Source organism: Gadus morhua, chromosome 23, assembly GCF_902167405.1.
Source record: "Gadus morhua chromosome 23, gadMor3.0, whole genome shotgun sequence".
Classification (NCBI taxonomy): domain Eukaryota; kingdom Metazoa; phylum Chordata; class Actinopteri; order Gadiformes; family Gadidae; genus Gadus; species Gadus morhua.
The window spans coordinates 19,900,803-19,922,874 of record NC_044070.1 but is presented as its reverse complement, the minus strand read 5'-3'; the positions used below and the strand labels follow the sequence as shown (position 1 = coordinate 19,922,874).

At 43.6% G+C, this 22,072-nt stretch overlaps 1 protein-coding gene across 1 annotated transcript; it reads left to right on the top strand.

Annotated features, from left to right (window-relative positions):
* The first annotated feature begins 17,249 nt into the window (after window positions 1-17,249).
* Window positions 17,250-21,361, top strand: LOC115537688 (NLR family CARD domain-containing protein 3-like). Its single transcript, XM_030349733.1, has 3 exons — window positions 17,250-17,292; window positions 17,628-19,332; window positions 21,352-21,361. Exons 1-3 carry the CDS (start codon window positions 17,250-17,252, stop codon window positions 21,359-21,361), a joined length of 1,758 nt encoding a protein of 585 aa, XP_030205593.1.
* The last annotated feature ends 711 nt before the right edge of the window (window positions 21,362-22,072 follow it).

The window sequence follows — 22,072 nt, the reverse complement described above, 5'->3', positions numbered from 1 at the left end:
ATATGTAACTACCATTTAAAGATCTAATGTATAATCATTTGTTCAACTATCAGAAAAGTCTTATCAAACATTTAATCGCGGTTCTCATCATGTTCTGTTTTTTTGTGTGAAGTCTGAATGGCTGTCAGCTGTCAGAGAGATGCTGTAAAGCTCTGGCCTCAGTTCTCAGCTCCAACTCCTCTAGTCTGAGAGAGCTGGACATGAGTTCCAATTTACTGGAGGATTCAGGAGTGAAGCTGCTCTCTGCTGGACTGGGGAGTCCACACTGTACACTGGAAACTCTCAGGTCAGTTTTACTAAGTGCAAACTATTACACCACAAGGTTCGGTTTCAGAAGACTTTTACCTTCTGCCCCCTGGTCTGAGAATCACACCTAAATGACGTCAAACTATATCAGATAATAACTTAGTACCTTTGATGACCACATGTATCAGAGTGGTGCCATTGGACACATTACACCTTTTTGTATATGTGGGATGCAAAAATGAAAAGTTTAAAAAGTAATCCCAAAGTTGCCATTGCAACTTTTCAATTATTAACACAAAATATAATAAAAGTGCGTTGCCACAATCCCCTGTTAACGGGACAGTGGTAGTTAAACAAATGAAGTCGCAGTATTTGCATCCATCAAAGTTTATCGGTCTAAATAAACCAGCAGCCAGACCAATGTAGACCCTGCCTTAGCTGAACCTCTGAAGCTGAGCAGGTGGGCTTGGTTAGTACTGGATGGGAGACCAACTGGGAACACTGAGCTGCTGCTGGAAGTGGTGTCGGTGGGTGGCCAGTAGGTGGCACTCTTCCCTCTGGCCACAGCATAAATCCTGATGCCCCAGTGCAGTGACGGGGACACTGGGCTGTTGAAGGTGCCGTCCTTCAGAGGAGACGTAAAACCGAGGTCCTGACTCACTGAGGTTATTAAAGATCCCAGGACGCTTATCGCAAAAAGAGTAGGAGATTCCCCGGGTCCTGGCTAAAACTGACCAACCAGGCTCATTCATCTGGCCTCCTATTCATCCCTCTGTTTAAATAGCCGATTCATTAATCCCCTCACTCTCCACCTCAAGCTGGTGTGTAATTGATTGATTGAAATGATTGAAATTCTTTATTGACACATGCCCAAACGTAAGCATACAAATGAACAGGTCAAAAGGATAACACATGAAAGCCCATGGGCTTATTTCCATTGTGGTCCCTTGGTAGTGTAAGCATGTATGTACGTGTGTGTGTTAAAGGTAATGTACATGACAATGGGGTCAACAAAGTAAAATATGACATTCTAATCACACATTCACAATTCATGTGTGGTGAGCGTTCTGGCGCCGATTGGCTGCCGTGCATCACCCATGTGGATGCTACACATTGGTGATGGTTAGTGAGGTCCCCCCTTCACTGTAAAGCCCTATATGAAGTCAATGTAAGGTGACTTGAAAAGTGCTATATGAATGTATAGTTAAGTTTGAATGTCCAGTCATCTCCTTGAGCTCACTCCCTGATCCCTGATAGCAGCGCGGAGAGCGGAGGCGCTAGCATCACTGGACGTCCTCCCCTCCAGTGTGGCCCCATGGCAGCCCTGTGCTGTTCGTTAGCTGCACCATGTTTCTCCTGTGAACTAGTTGGATCATTTATGCACTTTTAATTTCATTTCCTAACATGTTCTTTTTATTGTGTGCAGGCTGAATTTCTGTGATCTGTCAGAGGACTGCTGTGAAGCTCTGGCCTCAGCTCTCAGCTCCAACTCCTCTAGTCTGAGAGAGCTGGACCTGAGTTCCAATCGTCTGCAGGATTCAGGAGTGAAGCTGCTCTCTGCTGGACTGGGGAGTCCACACTGTACACTGGAAACTCTCAGGTCAGTTTTACTTAACGTGTAAACAGTTCCATATCAGGAGAATATTAAAAAACGACTACTCGCCCCTGGTTTGAGGATCATCCTAAATGCCGTCTAAATATATAATCGAATAACTCAGTACCTTTGCTGACCACGTTTATCAGGGTGGTGCCATTGGACATATTACACCTTGTGGTTTATGTGGGAAAATGAAAAGTTGAAAAGTTATCCAAGAGTTGCCATTGCATCTTTTTAATTATATACGCAAAGTATAATAATAGTTCCCTCCCACAATCTCCTGTTAACAGGAGAGTGCGAGTTAAACGAATGAAGTCACAGTATTTGCATCAATCAAAGGTTATAGGTCTACGTAGACTAATTATATTTTGGCGAGCAGCACACGTGCGTGCGTGCGTGCTTGCGGTGCATTGTGTAACTGCTTTAAATCTGGTCTCCCGTCGGGTCATTCCTGTAGTGCTCGCCACATTATAATTAGTCTACGTAGACCTATAACCTTTGATTGATGCAAATACTGTGACTTCATTTGTTTAAAGGGGACATATTATGCCATCTATCCGTCATACATCAAGGTGGACACGCCCACCTGTGATGTCAGAAGCTGCACAGTTTTAAAATGGCTTGTTATGGCTAATCACACTCACACCTGGTGGTGTAATATGTCCCCTTTAAACAAATTTAGTCACATTATTTGCATCAATCTCAACTCTCACGCTAACGAGGGCTCCAGGGGTGCTCGTAGGGTGCTAAGAGCATCGTTACTATAGCCTCAGTGGAGTCACCTGCTGGACATTCAGTGGTATTGGATGTGTTTTATTAAAACACATCCAATACCACAGAATGTCCACCTGGCACCATTTCGCAATACCCCAAAACCGTGGTTACCGCCAATATATTACTCATAGACTACTGTAAGATTTAAAAAGCAAAGACCGAGACAGAGTCCACAACAACATAATTTATTGCAGCAATTTAATTCAAAAAATAAATGAGCAGCCAATCAATGTACCAATCAAACGCCACGTCCCAAGGCAACCCTCTGACAAGGCATATAATAAAATCAAATGATTCCATTGGTCTTGTGTGGGAGGTCGCTTTCGAGCTGCACTTGCTGTCTCCCTCTGATTTTAATTTAATCTTGTGGTTGGTCCTCGTATTGATCAATGATAGAAGACATACTGTAAACAAATCATGCTGATACCAGCGGGTGTCGGAGAATCTCTGCAGGCGTTTTTTATTGCGATTATTTGCCATAAAGCACTGTAGGCGCTTCGGTGAGGCTGTGTTGAAGTTCATTATTAATTGGACCGTGTCTAGACAATAACGAACATCCCTGACCTTATAGTAGAGTGCACAATCAAGAGCGTGGTTTCTGAAGTGAACGTAGACTGCTGCGGGAAACTGTGCTGCAATGCGTGCCTGAATGCCACGCGCTTTCGCCGGGCATGCCAAGCTGTGACCGAACCGTTTTGGCAGTGCAAAGAGGCCTATACATCATCCTGCCCAACAATATGGGCAGGATCTAGACCAAGCTCTTCTAATCGGGTCAGCAATAGCCGTGTGTCAATGCCCAGCCTCTGCCTTTGAATGATAATGAATGAATGGAACGTTGCATTTTTAATGTTTACACCAAAGATTCTAGACAAGAGAGTGCGCGCCAATCCATGAAACCTTTTAAGGAATCAGATAAAGTCTGCTCTTTATGTGCTAAGAAATTAGCACATTATGATAAATGTAGTTGTCACACAAGCCATTTTAGATTTTTGTAAGATGGAATTGTTTCGGGGGGAAAATGCCTCGAAAACATATACACGCACAGTGCGTTCAAGATTAGGACTGACAAAGCATATGTCAGCCCAGGCCTATTCAAATGGGTAATATCTTCAGTGTACGTATTATTGTAGTCTATTCTTTTCGTAGGATACTCTGCTGTATGCCTTGATGGGGACATATTTGAACCCTATTTAACCCTATTTTCCTGGGACATTCCTGCGTCTCCCCATCCTGCAGAGCCCATTTCAGCACCGTGTCAGTGGACAGTTACAAGCCTACAAACGTCGTTAGAGCAATGCACGCGCGTTCATGTTAAGAGGAGTTTCAGGAAACGCTCCAAAGAAATTTACGAAGGTCCACAAGATCCTTCTTGAGAATGATCGTACGAGCTTGGATCCATCGTTATCGGGAAACGGGGCCCAGGTTTAAAGCAGTTACACAATGCACGCAAGTCCCAGAGAGTTGCCTTTTTTACACACACACACACACACACACACACACACACACACACACACACACACGACTCCCATGGTGGCGGTGCCGCTTCCCCCCGAGCCTCCCAGGATCCTTTGCGGCACCCGGACACGGTGACCACGGCCGTGATCACCACAATATAATTAACAGAAGAATTATGTATCATCATTTTTATATAACTATCAGAAAAGAAAAGTTTCTGATAGCTAACTATCAGAAAAGTCGTCTAAAACATTAAATCAGGGTTCCTAACATGTTCTGTTTATTGTGTGTGCAGGCTGAATAGCTGTCATCTGTCAGAGCGATGCTGTGAAGCTCTGGCCTCAGTTCTCAGCTCCAAATCCTCTAGTCTGAGAGGGCTGGACCTGAGTACCAATGATCTGCAGGATTCAGGAGTGAAGCTGCTCTCTGCTGGACTGGGGAGTCCACACTGTACACTGGAAACTCTCAGGTGAGTTTTACTCAATGTGCAAACCTTTACAGCACAAGAGTCTTTATAAAAAAAAAGTAACAAAAAAACTTAAATAAAGACATTTAATGTAGAATGTACAGTTTACTATTTTTTATTATTATTGTTCTACCTATTCACATGTAGTCAGGCTTTTTTTAAAGCTTATTATTAGAATTTAAACATAAAAAAAATTAACATTGGCGTAACTTCTCTTTCAATTATGGAAAATGTTAAAGACATAAACACAGTAACATGGTCTTTTATTTTGTGTGTGAAGGCTGAATGTCTGTCGTCTGTCAGAGAGATGCTGTGAAGCTCTGGCCTCAGTTCTCAGCTCTAACTCCTCTAGTCTGAAAGAGCTGGACCTGAGTACCAACGATCTGCAGGATTCAGGAGTGAAGCTGCTCTCTGCTGGACTGGGGAGTCCACACTGTACACTGGAAACTCTCAGGTCAGGGTTAGGGTTAAATGTGTCTTTGGGTTTGTTTAATAGTAAGGGATGATCCAGGACTAGGTGGGCTGTGATCTAAAATAACAGACGACACGTGTCTAAAGCCCAGTTCAGACCAAAGATTAGCCTCGCAACGACTTGCAACTCGCAACTCCTTCCAACTCCTTGAGACGAGACGGGCTGCGACGTTCTAAAAATGGGGCAGTTCAAACTGCTGCACCAGGCGGCGACGTCAGGTGGTTTCCCTAGCAACTGTGAACGCTCTGGCACAGCTGAGAGCCGCAACAGCATCAGCATCACGCTAAAAAGTAGCCTAACTTAGGTTTGCGATTAGGTTGCTTGAGCTTGCACCCCAATTTAGCCTCCCGGACCCTGCACACACATTGGCGGTTTATTGGGTTTTATTCTGATGTAAATGCGACGGCTCCGCGGTTCCGGGGGGGGCGGGGGCTTGGGCAGAGGTGTTGCTGCGCTGTCTCCACAGAGACAACGCAGCGATATCATCATGAGCAGTTCTAACTTTGTAGAGAGATTTCTATTTGCAAAAACTGTTGGTTTATATTTATTGATCCCCTTCGAGAATTTGTGTGCAAATGGGGGGGGACTAGGCTATATTCTCGCCTTCCTACTTTGTAAAGCGCATTGTAGGCCTGTTGCTTATGGGCCGATACTGCGCCCATTCCTTGATTCGTTCTGCCGCAGCACTCCAAACAATTAATTTTATTCCAATATTCGTCAAATCCACTCCAATAGTGGTCCTGCATTGAGTTGAAATCCAACTCTAATGAATAGAGTTGGTCCAGTTTTAAGTTTCAAGAATATTTATACATTCCCAGGGCATGTTAAATGAGTGCATGCCCCGCCACTCATAACAAAATTGTAAAATGCAGTCGTCAATTGATGGAATGGGTTATTTCATACATCATCACAAACAAAATTTGGATTTAATCAAATAAATTACAGATAAATAATACTGAAATGGCCACTTTTTGGTTGAACACATTTGAAGGAAATAATTACGATCCCCCAATGTTGACCTGAAGTTAGGGTTAGGGTCACGCTGCTGCAACTCTTCCCCTGCGACGTTCCAAAACAGCCTCGTTGCGAGGCGAGTCTTTGGTCTGAACTGGGCTTAAGATCCCCACCAGATTCAGCATCATTATTCATTTGTAGGCTGGGGTCAACATGTCAGTGGAGCACAGATGGGAGGAGGGTGGCCAAGAGGTCAGAGGAGGAACAGAACTTTAGAGGACGAGGATTCTAGGAACATCATTTTTATTTTTTAAGGGTTGTTTATTTTTGCTGTCTTGTTAGCTGCTAGTGTGTTATGAGTTATCAGGTTATTCTAGCTGACAGAACACTGGCCAGCTGATGTGAAGGCGAGGGGTTGCTATACTGTTAACTGCTAGCATGTTATGTATGTTATATGTTTTGTAACTCTGAGGAGTTGCCATTAGTGTAGACATGAGGCTCGGTGATGGTTGCTCTAGACGGGCTGTGATCTGAATTAAATCATAAAGCTTTAAGTTGTCCTTCATATGGAATTAATACTTTATTAATCTGTTTACTTCAGTAAGAAATATTCTCTTCCAGAAAGAATAAATAAACGTGTGTGTGTGTGTGTGTGTGTGTGTGTGTGTGTGTGTGTGTGTGTGTGTGTGTGTGTGTGTGTGTGTGTGTGTGTGTGTGTGTGTGTGTGTGTGTGTGTGTGTGTAGGTTGTCTGGCTGCCTGGTCACACAGGAAGGCTGTGCTTCTCTGGCCTCCGCTCTGAGCTCCAACCCCTCCCATCTGACAGAGCTGGACCTGAGCTACAATCACCCAGGAGACTCAGGAGCTGCGCTGCTCTCTGCTGGACTGGAGGATCCACGCTGGAGACTGGACACTCTCAGGTATGGCGAGGAAAGCTCATCATTCAGAGAAAATGTCTCCTACAAGGATTCAACCCTCTGCTAGATGAAGTTGTTTGAAAAGGCAGTTGTAACTTATGTTGTGTAGAAAGTGATGAGACGGCAGATGATGATGGTGAATGTTTCAACATGCTGCTCTCACTTTGTTTCCCCCCCAGTGTGGAGCACGGTGGAGTGTGGAGGCTGAAACCAGCTCTAGAGAAGTGTAAGTGTCTTTTTTGAATGATGCATGTGTTTCACCTTAGATTTAAATTAGAGCTGGTGATGCTGTTTATTTAATATTGATGACGATGATGATGATGATAATTATAATTAATAATATTGGTTTAGCACCCTAATCATGTTTCTCCCGTCAGATGCCTGTGAACTCACACTGGACCCCAACACAGCCTTCAGACGACTCTCTCTGTCTGAGGACAGCAGGAAGGTGACGCGGGTTGGAAAGGACCAGTCGTATCCGGATCACCCAGAGAGGTTTGACACCTGGGGGCAGGTGTTGTGTAGAGAGGGTCTGACTGGCCGCTGCTACTGGGAGGTAGAGTGGGGAGGAGAGGTTGCTATAGGAGTGGCATACAGAGGAATGACAAGGAGAGGAGTGGGTAATGACAGCCAGCTTGGATTGAACAACAAGTCCTGGGTTCTTGTTTGTGATGACGACGATGATGCTCTCTACGCTGCCTGTCACAACGGTAGTGGAACAGCCCTACGTCTCCCCCCCCCTCACTCTAACAGAGTAGGAGTGTATCTGGACCGGCCCGCTGGCTCTCTGTCCTTCTACAGAGTGTCCCCAGGTGGAGGGGGGTCCTCAGACACACTGACACACATCCACACCTTCCAGGCCTCCTTCACCCAGGAGGTCCTCCTCCCTGGGTTTAGGTTACGTAACAGTGGTTCCTCAGCGTCTCTGTGAGTGTCCATTGTAGACACACAAGCACACACATGTAGACAGTCATAAACACACCCAAACCAACAATCACATATGTACATAGAAATTAACACACACGCACACACAAACAAACACATCGTTCATGACTCTATAAACAAACACACACACAAGCACACACAAACAAACACATCGCACTCTAAACACACACACACAGACTTATTTACACACACACACACACACACACACACACACACACACACACACACACACACACACACACACACACACACACACACGTACACAGACTTATTTACACAGACATGCACTCAGACACACACATCGTTCATGGATTTAAACACACAGCAGGTCTGTGTGCCGGTGGTAAGCAGCAGGTAACATCAGTGTCTCTCGTGGTTCATCTCTCAGCCCTCTCTGTTCAGCTGGGCTGCTGAGCGTCAGATTAGAGGGGGCCGCTTGGGTCTGGGGGGTCCTCACAGTCCTGACGTTGTTGAGGACCAGCTGTTAGGGGGACGTTTGAATACCTGTGGACCCATGGACGTACCTGTAGTGCATCGGGTTGTTGAGCAGCAGCTGTTGGTGCTCTGAGGGGTCAACCCGTTCAGTGGAAGTACAACACTTTGTGATTGATTTAAATACTCCACTGAACTCCAAATGCTGCATTTTATTGGGCTTCTGGAAGGTTCAGCATAAACCATGAAAGGAAGATCTTCTTTTAGGTTAAGCAGGTTGTACAAAGATTTACTTTCTAAGGTAAAATGTGTTTTAAAGGAATCCAAAATCAGTTTATATTTTGCCATGCCTGACATGGAACGTGATTTTAAGCAGATTTAACAACATAATCATGAATGATGATAAGAGTTCTATGGGAAAGGGTAACAATGTTGTAAATTACTTTCAACTGAAGATCGTTTCTTTGTGTTCTGTTGGGAAGTCAACATGTTCAGTCATTAAAGATGCCATATGATTTGTAATTGTTCATAAATCATAATGTTAATAAACTACTCAGTGGGTCAAATGAACGTTCTCGTGTGTTCAGACGATTCTTCCCGTTAGTTCAGTTGAAATCCTCCAAGTCTTCTGGAGACGTTACCTCCAACACAACAGTGGAGTCTCCATTCACCCCTTCATCAGTGTCTATAGGGAGGATATTACCACACACAACAGTGGAGTCTCCATTCACCCCTTCATCAGTGTGGAGGGAGGATATTACCACACACACAACAGTGGAGCCTCCATTCACCCCTTCATCAGTGTGTGGAGATGTTATTACCACACACACCAGCGGAGTCTGACTTTTTTAACCGCACACGCATATACAAAAACAAAATGTAAGTAAAAAGGTGGCTAAACAGACAGGCTAAACAGACAGCTGGCGAGCTAACCAGCTAGGCAGAGCCTAGCCTATCTGGCGAACTCTGCTCTCTGATTGGTTCAGAGACAGCAGGCCTGTGGTAATGCATCAGGCCCTTAGATGGTATTTCACGTTACATGGTGCAAAGGTTTCCTTACGTCCTCATCTCCTCCCTCCTCACCCTAGCTGGATGCACTCCTCCAGGTAGTACCACACACACACACACACACACACACACACACACACACACACACACACACACACACACACACACACACACACACACACCAGAAGTGAAGACTAGAATGGAGTTGATTTCTAAAATTGCTGGTTTGGTTGATTAATTGATGTGTTGTTTAATTCAAACCACATTGTATAACATTTATAGCGCCTAGAAGGGCTGCAATAGTGTCTAGGGCCCCATCCTATTATTCCCCCTAGCCCTAGATTTGAGCCCTAGCCCTAGAAGTTGTGCCTTCCCTCGGAGGGGTAGGGTGATCCAATACTTAGGGGCAAGAGAGAGGGCCTATTTCCACTTAAAGTCCCTTGGCAGCTCGCCAGCTCGGTACCTCACTTACAGCCAAGGGAGTATCACGTATGACCCAGGACACGTTGAGAACTCAGCAAGCGGCTATTTTTCCATATTTCTCAAACTGTTATACATTATGTTAAATCATTTATCCGTAGACTGGATTTAACTGTACGATCTGAATGTGTAGGTTGTCTTATTTTCGACACAAGGGTGACATTTTCAAACGTGAATGAAAATAGTAGTAGGCTCCTTCCTGTAGTGTAGACACGTCGGTGCTGCGCGTGACGTAGGGGAGCACGTTCACTACGCTAATTTGCATAATATTAATTATAGTGGTGTCACATTTCATAGGGAGCGATCTTCACTATCACTTCACTCTTTATTGTGGAGGGAAGTGTTCTCGTTAAGGGGAGAGGAATGGGACAGGGCCTAGTACTCATCTAACGAAGCAAGGATCAACAATATAAAGTCACTAATTAAAATAGTAACAGGTAACTGTTGGAAAAGAGACGAGTAACTTCAATACAAGCACTAGTAACTCAAATGAGTTTGGCTTCTGGACGCAGTGTTCAAACATAGATACAGAATAGATGGAAATGAGCGCTGGTGGTGGGGAACAGGACGCTCACTTGAAGAGGCCTCCCATGATCATCATCCCCTCCCTCCTCCCCCTCTTCCTCCTCCATCACCACCTCCACCGCCTCCTCCTCCTTCTTCACCTCCTTTTCCCCCTCCTCCTCTTCCCCTCCCCCTCCTCTATGATATGTAAACGAGCGGATATGGTGGGAGCAGGACGCTACCTTGAAGATGTCTCCCATGATCATCATCTCGCCCAGGCGGGGCTCCACGGTGGGCCACGGGGCGTCTCAGAGAGGGCAGCTCGTCGTTGCTGTCCACAGCGTCCACTTCTGGTGGACCAACCCCAAGGAAACCTCAACAATCCCCACAGTAAGTAAGTAAGTAAAATCCATTCATAAGGCACATCTAAAAAATTTTTTCATTGGCCAAAGTGCTGTACATGGTGCAACCAAAGGCATATAATAGAACACAGGCCACCTTATATAGGAGGCCTGTTTTCAGACACTGGGTCAAAACCAAAAGTATATACACCGTCAATACAAAGACACATTCAGAAACATCATGACCGGGTTTCTTACTTGCAGGAGTGGATGACGTACACCGCGTCGTTGAGGGTGATGCTGGTCTCTGTGATGTTGGTGGACAGGACGACCTGCAGGAGGCAGGGAACAACAACAGGAGATGGACCGGCAAGGGTGGATTCCAGGCAGCTGGGCAGGCAGAGGAGCACACGGGGTGGATGGCAGGCAGCTACGGGGTTGGTGATCCTGGGGTGAGGAGAACGCGGATATTTAAAGGTCCCATGACATGCTACCAGGTGTGGTGTGATTAGCCGTTACAAGCCGTTTTGGAAATCGGCCCCTTATGACATCACAGGTGGGCGTGTCCACCTAGATGTGTGCTGGATAGATCAGTCTACTAGCCTACCCAGTAGACTGTAGCAAACGTTGCTCATCTCTCCGTCAAGTTATTAAAGATATGTGCACCTGTTTATGATTTGTATTTGTTAATAAACCATGAAGTTACTATCAATCTCGATGGATCCAAATTTTTCTGTATCACAGGTAGTCGCATGTGTCAGTTTTAACTGTCTATCCCCTACCTGCTCCTTAATCACATATATCAGTACTCACTGTCTATCCCTTACCTGCTCCTTGATCTCATATCAGTATTCACTGTAAGTAGCGTTGAAATAATGCGCATCTGTCTGTTAATCAAGCCATGTGTTGTTACTTATTGCATGTGGAGCCACTAGGGGGCAGTGAATCCACCTCGATGTAGTTCACCTTCTGGCCAACAAGAATAACGCGAAGGAGACACAAAGTGTGTGTGTGTATGTGCGTGTGTGTGTGCGTGTGTGTGTGTGTGTGTGTGCGTGTGCGTGCGCGCGTGCGTGCGCGCGCGCGTGCACCACCTTGCCTTGGTACCTTTCTGAACACCTTCCGGTAAAAGGTGAAACAGTATGAGGAAGGAAAAAACAAGAGAAGAATCCAACCCAACAAGATTAATGATTTAACAAAGAGATAATAGAGGGAATAGCCCGGGCTAATAAAGAAACATAACCCATTATAAATGATTACATTACATCACTGTCTGCTCTCCTTTACTGGTGTTTATAACCTTTAATGCTATTTTCCATTTGGGTCACATTATAATCGTTGTCGTGTTGTTCATGTCTGCTTCTGAATAATGAATGGCAATCAATTTGTGCACTTTTATGTCAACAAGTATGGAAGTATGGTGTTTCTGTGGGTTTCTGCGTGTTTTGTGTGTGCGCGCGCGTGTGTGTGTGTGTGTGTGTGTGTGTGTGTGTGTGTGTGTGTGTGTGTGTGTGTGTGTGTGTGTGTGTGTCTGTGTCTGTGTCTGTGCGTGTGGTCCCTATAAAGTCCACATGAAGACTAAAGACTATATGATCAGGGGTCAATATATATTGAGCTCTCCGTCTGACTCCACATTACTGGGTGGAGTCATGGGACAGCAGCCTATAGGAGGCTCGTCTTAGAGGAGTACAAACAGTGAGGGGCAGTGGTCCAACTGGTTGGTTCACAGCATCATTACCTTGCTATGTATCGGTTTGGTGTGACTCACTTCATTACAGCAGGAAGAAGACTAAGGTACTGTACTCAACTCTGATCCCTGATACATCATAAATGTTATTCACTTATCACTTAATCACTTATTGTCACTTATATATCATCAATAGGATGATTGCTATTTTTATGTAAACATGTACTGCTAAACATTATTATTAAATATGTCAAGTAAATGAACAAATGTTTAAACTGTAGTGTCCGTCACTGTTATGAAGTTAATCGGTCACACTGCTGTTGGCAGAGAGAATTAAACTTTAATTCTCTTGTTAGAAAATGTAGCCGATTCTAAAAATATACAGTTATATATGCATTGTTATGTTGTTATTATTATTATTATGAGTATTATTATGATTACGAGGTGCGGAGAATACATTATACAGTTGTATTTGGTTGTATACAGTTGCATACGTTATACATCTTGGTTAGTGAAGGTGTTTAAAGATCATCTTGTTCTGGTTCTTGTTCTCTGTGGGCCTTTATCACAGCTCTGGTTGTCATATGACACGAGGAAGGCCATATATGGTGCTGCCTTCAGAGTGGTTTAACCAGCACAGGGAACAGTTGGTATGATTTCCGCATTGTGAACTTGATTTTGATCAGACACATTTGAAGCCCTTGGAGACCTTCTGAGTGGAATGATGAATAATTGTTAAAGTTATTAATTAATAGTTATTAAATAGTTATTGGAAACATCTGGGCAGCATCTCCACATATTTGCTCTTATTGAGAGTGAGAGGTTCTATGAATCTGCATCTTGGAATGACCACCCTGCCTCTCAACCACAGTAAAGAGACAGCAGCCCCCCAAAAAGCAGCTCAAATAAAAACAGAGTAAACCAACACTGAATTGCTGTGGAAACAGTATGTAGTTGTGTTTGTGTCCAGGTCTCCAGTCTACAATGGATGAGGAGAGAGAGGAGGGGGATCCTACCTCTAAAACCACTCTGTCTGGGGAACATGGCCGCCAGAGCAAAGCTAAGAGGTAAGAAGTGACTGTTGTCCTTTTCAGAGCTCAGCACTGATATGTCATGACTCCATCATCAGTCTTAGTAAAAGCTGTGTGTGTGTTGTGTTGAAGCCCAGAGCAGCGGGAGAGAGCGGACTCCCCTGGACCCAGCTGTGTCTCCTTGAAGAGTGACCGCTCTATGGATCATCCTTCTAACTTTAGAGATGGAAATCAATCAATTGAGAAGAGGTGAGGATTTATCAGATATTATACAACTATATCTATCAGACATCCTATAATCCTGGTTCTTGTTTTTCTATAAGAGTCCAGAAGGAGAGAGCGGACTCCCCTGGACCCAGCTGTGTCTCCTTGAAGAGCGACTGGTCTATGGAACATCCTCCTGAACTTAAAGATAGACGCCCCTCCAGAGAGGAGAGGTAGGAGTTTCCAGCAAACTAGTAGTTTTACTGACTGATATTTACAATTCAGGAAATATTTTTATTAAAAAGATACGGTGTGTGTGTGTGTGTGTGTGTGTGTGTGTGTGTGTGTGTGTGTGTGTGTGTGTGTGTGTGTGTGTGTGTGTGTGTGTGTGTGTGTGTGTGTGTGTGTGTGTGTGTGTGTTCTCTCCACAGGCGACCCCAGGAGAGGTCAAAGGTTACCAGTGCTAAGTCTGTACAGCAGCATCAAGCAGAGCTGATCAAGGTGTGTAAATGAAAAACTACATTTGACTTCAGCTCTAGACAGGGGTGACCTAAGGGGGGGGGGGGGGGGGGGTAGTAGTCTATATATTCCACCTCTCCCTCTTTATTGCATGGTTCAGTCTTGCGTGGATCCAGTTTTCAGCATAGAGTCTTCCACTCGGTGAGCTTACAAGCAGAACAGACGGAGAACAGACTGTCAGTAGTCTGACACGTCGTCGTTGAGGTAGAAGTCGGGGTATCAGAAACAGAAACCTGAGAGGGAGGAGCAGGGCCAACAGTTCACCAAGTTTATGAAAATAAATGTTTTTATTTATTTACCTTCCTGTGGTGCCCATTATCACAGAGCTACCTAGTGAATCATAGAATCTTATATCAATCAAATAGTTCTTTATCAAACATGAAATTCATGAACATGAATCAATGAATGAGGTAGACAGGTGGATGAACCGGGAAACTGTTTACTTAGGCCTTCACTAATTTTCTTCTATTTATCAACTATACAGCCAGGGAAGGTCTGTGAATACTGATCCCTAGTGGCGAAAAGTAATGGCAGAGTATGAAGACAGCCTGCGTCTTTTCTGTCCCATTGTAATAAGGTGTTTAGTATGGAAGCATATATGTAGCAAAATTCAAATGGCAATGCAATTTGGAATTACATTATGCATTTGACAATTCATTATGCAATTTTATAATGTAATTTGTAAATACGTTATTCAAAGTGTATTTTAACATGCAAAGTGACAATGCAATCCTCAATTAAATTTGCAAAAGTTATAACAATACAAATAGAATAACATTTTGTCAAATTCTTTGAGTTCCTTTACACAAATTGAAAAGCTATAGCGTCCCCGTGATTGCAATCCACTTCGCCACGCTCCGTGTGTTGCGATATTCAAATGACATTTCAATCCGCAAAACGAACGCTTTGCAAAAGATTTGGCAAAACGGAATCCAAAGAGGAATCCAAAGAGGAATCCAAAGAGGAATCCAAATAGGAATCCAAAGAGGAATCCAAATAGGAATCCAAAGAGGAATACAAATAGGAATCCAAAAAGTCAATATGCAAAGTGGCAAACGTATCAGCCAATCAGCGTCTGGGCGGCAACTACGTCACTTGCTCGTAATTTCCTTGGTCCCTTCTAGTTCATAGCCTATGGTCCATGGTCACCAATGGAGATTAGTGATACGCTCCGAAGTTTGGCCGATGATGTGGAGAACAATCGAGTTGAAGACACAGATGCAGTAGATAGAGTGCGTGTTCTGGGAGATAGGATAGACGACTTATCCTCACTGGTGCGTTTTGACGCCAGTGTGGTATACACAAAGATTTCCCAAGTGCTACAGGCACTGGTTGCAAAACATAGGGTCGGGAGACCCACCGTCTCCACCCACTCCTCACCTACAAAGCTCTCCACAACCTAGCCCCCAGTTACCTCTGCGACCTCCTCCAAGAATACACTCCCGCTCACTCCGCTCAACCTCTGCTGGACTACTATGTATCCCCACATCACGACTCACTACAATGGGTGCCCGGTCATTCAGCTGTTCAGCACCCAGGCTCTGGAACTCCCTCCCCCCACACATAAAACAGTCATACACCATTACAACTTTCAAGTCACAACTCACCTGTTCAAACTCGCACACAACGTCTAACTGATCACTGTCTTGATTGTTTGTTTTGTCTTGTTTTTGTTTTATTTATTTATTTATTATTATTATTTTTCCAAAATGTGTTGTTTTAAACTATTTATGATAACTTTATGCTCTGTAAGGTGACCTTGGGTGTATTGAAAGGCGCCCTTTAAATTAAATGTATTATTATTATTATTATTATTACCGTGGAGATACCCTTGGAGACAATAGAAAGTGACGTCCAGACGCTGATTGGCTGATACGTTTGCCACTTTGCATATTGACTTTTTGGATTCCTATTTGTATTCCTCTTTGGATTCCTCTTTGGATTCCGTTTTGGATTCCGTTTTGCGGATTGAAATGTCATTTGAATATCGCAACACACGGAGCGTGGCGAAGTGGATTGCAATCACGGGGACGCTATGAAATTGCATAATGCATTGTCAATTGCATAACGTAATTACTTATTGAATTGCAAATTGCAAATTGCATTGCCATTTGAATTTTGCTACATATATGCTTCCATAGTTTAGAGCCAGTGTGACATTACTGGCATCTGACAAGCTTTGGGAACAAATCGACCAAAATGTAGAACACCACTGAATTTCATGAATTTCTCAAGAGGAAAGCCATTTGTCAGAACAGCAACAGTAATAATAATAATAATAATAATAATTCATTGAATTTATTTAGCGCTTTTCTAGACACTCAAAGACGCCTACAGTGAAGGGGGGGGGGGGGGGGACCTCACTAACCACCACCAGTATGTAGCACCCATTTGGGTGATGCACGGCAGCCAATCGGCGCCAGAACGCTCACCACACACCAGCTTGAGGTGGAGAGTGAGGGATGAGGTGGAGAGAGGGAAAGGAACATTTAAACACTATCGACCATAATTAAACACTAACGATCACATTTAAACACTATCGACCACAGTCCACATGCAAACACTATCGAACATATTTAAACACTATGGACCACATGTAAACCCTATCGACCACATGTAAACACTATCGCCCACATTTAAACACTATGGACCACATGTAAACCCTATCGACCACATTTAAACATTTAACGAGAGATGCCAATCATTTCCTCTGACATTCATACATCAATGGTCAATGACAGCAGGCCAAGTATTGGGTAATTAGCAGTACGCTACACTAGAGCTAGTCTATCAATTTATGGGTGGTCAACTGGATTTTCTAGGCTGGTGGGTGGTCTAGGTTGTAGGCCCAATATATTATTTAATAAGGCCCACAAACTCTAGTGGCTCTGCATGGGCAATAAAAGCATATTTTGTGGAGCTTATAGTCTCCAGTTTTCCCTCTTTTAACCAGGGAGACGTTAATCTAGGACAGATGCTTCTGATGTCCTCAGTTAGTTCAAAGTAAAGTTCTCCTTGATGTTTGTTCTGTTCCAGAGGGCTGAGGAGAACGCACACGCTTTTCTAGACAAGGAGCTGAAGAAGCTCTGGAGGGATCTCTTCTCAGATTACCCACAATGCTCAGAGAGTCAGAGGGAGGACGAGGAGGAGGATTGTAAGAACGAGGAGCAGAGGAGGCGCGCCATAGAGGGAGTGGTAGACATCACAAAGCTCTGCCTGATGGAGATGAACCAGGAGGAACTGGCCGACAAGCTGAGCAGTGGTAAGATACTCATATATAGGTTAAATGGTTTGATCCAGATATGTAAGGTCATTGTGGGGGTATCAGGTTGAATGGTTTGATCCAGATATGTAGGGTTATTGTGGGGGTATCAGCTTAAAGAATTGTAAACATTAAACTGCAGATCAACAGCAGAATAACTCAGTGGAAGAGATGAACCGCTATCTTGTTATATCAGGTTAGCAAGTCACTGATACTACTGATACTCAACAACGGCAGCACTACTAATAAAGATATAAGATCCATATAAAGTAGAATTGCATAATACTTATTGCTTGGAAATATGAATGGTATGTTTCTTCTGGTTTGGGATTTAGGAGCTGTTGCGGTCCAGTGGCAACATGAACTCAAGGCTCATCTGAAGAAGAAGTTCCACTGTGTGTTTGAGGGAATCGCTAGAGCAGGAGAGCAGAGACCTCTGAATGAGATCTACACAGAGCTCTTCATCACAGAGAGAGGCAGTGGTGAGGTCAACATGGAACATGAAGTCAGACTGATTGAAAAGGATTCCAGGAAGCAAGCCAACAAGGAAACACCAATCAGATGTGAAGACATCTTTAAACCTTTACCTGGACAAGATAAACCAATCAGAACAATAATGACAACCGGAGTGGCCGGCATTGGTAAAACTCTTTTAACACACAAGTTCACTCTGGACTGGGCCGAAGGCAAAGCCAACCACGATATAGACTTCACATTTCTCCTCACTTTCAGAGAACTGAATTTATTGAAAGGGAAAGAGTTTAGTTTACTGAAACTTCTTCATCAGTTTTCTGTTGAAACCAAAGAATCAGGAATCTACAGATACGACCATGACCAAGTAGTCTTCATCTTGGATGGTCTGGATGAGTGTCGACTTCCTCTGGACTTCCAGAACAACCCGATCTGGACTGATGTCACCGAGCCGACCTCAGTGGACGTGCTGCTGACAAACATCATCAGGGGAGTCCTGCTTCCCTCTGCCCGCATCTGGATAACCACACGCCCTGCCGCAGCCAATCAGATCCCTGCTGAGTGTGTTGACATGGTGACCGAGGTAAGAGGGTTCACCGACCCACAGAAGGAGGAGTACTTCAGGAAGAGATTCAGAGAGGGGACAATGGCCACAACAATCATCTCTCACGTCAAGAAATCTCGAAGCCTCCACATCATGTGTCACATCCCAGTCTTCTGTTGGATCACTGCTACAGTTCTAGTGGACTTCTTCAAAATATCCCCGAGAGGAGAAGAGGTGCCCAAGACCGTGACTCAGATGTACAGCCACTTCCTGAGGGTTCAGTCCATACAGGGGGACAGGAAGTATCATGGGCGAGCTGAAACCGATCCACAATGGAGTCCGGAGAGCAGGGAGATCATTGTTTCTCTGGGGAAACTGGCTTTTAACCAGCTAGAGAAAGGCCAGCTGATCTTCTACGAGGCAGACTTGGCAGAGTGTGACATCGATATCAGAGCAGCCTCAGTTTACACAGGAGTGTTCACCCAGATCTTTAAAGAGGAGTGTGGACTGCACCAGGACAGGATGTTCTGCTTCGTCCATCTGAGCATCCAAGAGTTTCTGGCTGCCCTTTATGTCTTTCTGTCCTACATCAACACTGGTGTCAACCTGCTCTTAGAAGAACAGCCAACCTCCAGGGAAGCTGAACTCCTCCTCCTCTACCAGAGTGCTGTGGACAAGGCCTTACAGCGTGAGAACGGACACCTGGACTTGTTCCTCCGCTTCCTCCTGGGCCTCTCTCTAGAGACCAATCAGATGCTCCTGAAAGGTCTGCTGGAACCAAGAGGAAGTAAATCATTGGGCAATCTAACTAAAAAAGATCCACCGGGACAGACAGGAAGGAGGTCACAGATCAATACCCAAATAGTCCATTACATCAAGGAGAAGATAGGTGGAGATCTCTCTCAAGAGAGAAGCATCAATCTGTTCCACTGTCTGAATGAACTGAATGACACTTCTCTAGTGGAGGAGATCCAACATTACCTGACATCAGGAAGTCTCTCCACTGAATCTCTCTCCTCTGCTCAGTGGTCAGCTCTGGTCTTCATCGTACTGACATCAGAAGAGCAGCTGGAGGTGTTTTACCTGAAGAAATACTGTGCTTCTGAGGAGGGTCTTCTGGGACTGCTGCCATTGGTCAAAGCCTCCAAAACATCTCTGTAGGTTTACTCATAACATATATTAACAATACAGCACTATACATAATACTACAATGTAAAAGTTATAGTAAATTACAAAACATCTCTGACAGTGCACTAAGAACGTGTATTGCTATGCACACAATACAATATACATAATACTAGAATACAAAAGTTATAATAACATACAACATGTATCTGTAGGCATACTTATAACATGTTTTACGATACACACTATATACATAATTCTATAAAATGTATATTATGTTAGTTTTCAGAACTACAAAACAACTGTTATAGCATTTTTGTTAGTATCAACATTGTACACCTAATATGTAACTACCACTTAAAGATCTAATGTATAATCATTTGTTAAACTATCAGAAAAGTCTTTTAAAACAGGGGTTTTCAAAGTGTGAGAGAGTGAGCCCCCCCTCAGAGAAAAAAATTCAGCTGAGCCCCCCCCCCCCAATTTTTTTTTCTAAATACCTGTGTTTTTCAAAGCTATTTTAATTATTTTACACATTTCAAACATCTCCGATCATAATTTTAAAACATTTTGAACATATTTTTGAAACATTTCAAACAAATTTTTTAAGTTATTTTTTAAACATAATTCTGAAACATTACAACATCTTTTTGCGTTTTTTAACAACACAATTTAACAACTTTATCTATGCATGTTTTAGCTTAACCTTTTTTAAATACATTTGAACATCTTTATCTGTGTAAACTGCCAGTCTACAGATTCATTCAGGGTCCCCGACTCTGAATTTTCTGAGTCGAATCAGATCTGCCTTTTCAGTCCAGAGATTCGACTATTCGGCAGGGTTTGTTTACCGGCGTTGCTGTGGTGACCTAAATTATTATAAGCAACTGAAAACGACGCCGGTTTGAAACTATAACTGTGACTCTGAAAAAAGTATAAATGCTATCAAAATTCCGTTTAGATAGTATTGAAGATACAAGTGTGTAGATTTGTTTAATGGTTTGAACGATGGTAAACGGTTGAAAAAGGAATGAGTTACGATGTCTAGAAGTAGGTGTATCAGAATGGGCTGACGTCTTCAATGAAAACAGCTGAAAACGAAGCGGTATGAAACTAAAACTGTGATTCTGAAGACATTTTAAATTATATCGAAATTCTGTTTAGATATTATTGAAGATACAAGTTTGTAGATTTGTTAAATGGTTTGCAGGAAGATAAACGGTTGAAAATTGATTTAGTTATGTTACTTCTACAGTTGAAGTACGACTGATGATTTGAATCATCGTCTTTCAGGGTTTTTTTCGGGTTTATTTTTTTCTCACGTCGCGCCCCCCCTGAAGAACTCTGGCGCCCCCCAGGGGGGGCGCACCCCACAGTTTGAAAACCACTGTTTTAAAACATTTAATCACGGTTCTCGACATGTTCTGTTTTTTTGTGTGAAGCTTGAATGGCTGTAAGCTGTCAGAGAGATGCTGTAAAGCTCTGGCCTCAGTTCTCAGCTCCAACTCCTCTACTCTGAGAGAGCTGGACCTGAGTACCAATCGGCTGCTGGATTCAGGAGTGAAGCTGCTCTCTGCTGGACTGGGGAGTCCACACTGTACACTGGAAACTCTCAGGTCAGTTTTACTAAATGCAAACAGTTACACCACAAGGTTCTGTTTCAGAAGACTTTCAACTACTGCCCCCTGGTTTGAGAAACACACCTAAATGACGTCAAACTATATCAGATAATAACTCAGTACCTTTGATGACCACATGTATTAGAGTGGTGCCATTGGACTTATTACACCTTGTTGTTTATGTGGGATGCGAAAATGAAAAGATGAAAAAGTAATCCCAATGTTACCATTGCAACTTTTCAATTATAAACACAAAATATAATAAAAGTGCGTTCCCACATTCCCCTGTTAACGGGTCAGTGGTAGTTAAACAAATTAAGTCACAGTATTTGCATCCATCAAAGTTTATCGGTCTAATTAATCCAGCAGCCAGACTAATGTAGACCCTGCCTTAGCTGAACCTCTGAAGCTAAGCAGGTGGGTTAGTACTGGATGGGAGACCAACTAGGAACACTGAGTTGCTGCTGGAAGTGGTGTTGGTTGGTGGCCAGTAGGGGGCACTCTTCCCTCTGGCCAAAGCATAAATCCTGATGCCCCAGTGCAGTGACGGGGACACTGTGCTGTGGAAGGTGTGTGGTGGCATTAATAATAACAACTTATCTAATTCACTTCAACTAGCTATAAGCAAAGAGGAATCGGAGAGTCCAGGTCAAGTATAGATGGAGAGTTTATTGTCGCCCGCAAACGAGAGACAACAAAGCCGAATGGTATTCGCGAATACACACTGCCGAATGAATCCCGGACAGCTCCTTATATCCCAATTCCTTACAAAGTTGGACTTTCATCAAATATTGATGTGCATAGAATGTTTTTCTGGGTCATACTGTGTGGATGTCAGCATATTCTCATGTCTTCTGGATCACAATGTGACCTTAGAACATATATTATCCTTATACAAACAGAGATGATGCACACGTGTGAATGTAAGCATTGTCTTTAGAGAGTACATCAAAATGGGAGTAGACTGGACTCTCTTACTGGTGTGACACATCAGATGGGAATGGACTGGACTCACTCACTG

Coding starts and splice junctions, on each gene's coding strand:
- LOC115537688 (XM_030349733.1), top strand. CDS start 17,250: ATGGAGATGAACCAGGAGGAACTGGCCGACAAGCTGAGCAGTG. Junction 17,293..17,627: donor GGCCGACAAGCTGAGCAGTG/GTAAGATACTCA, acceptor TTTGGGATTTAG/GAGCTGTTGCGGTCCAGTGG.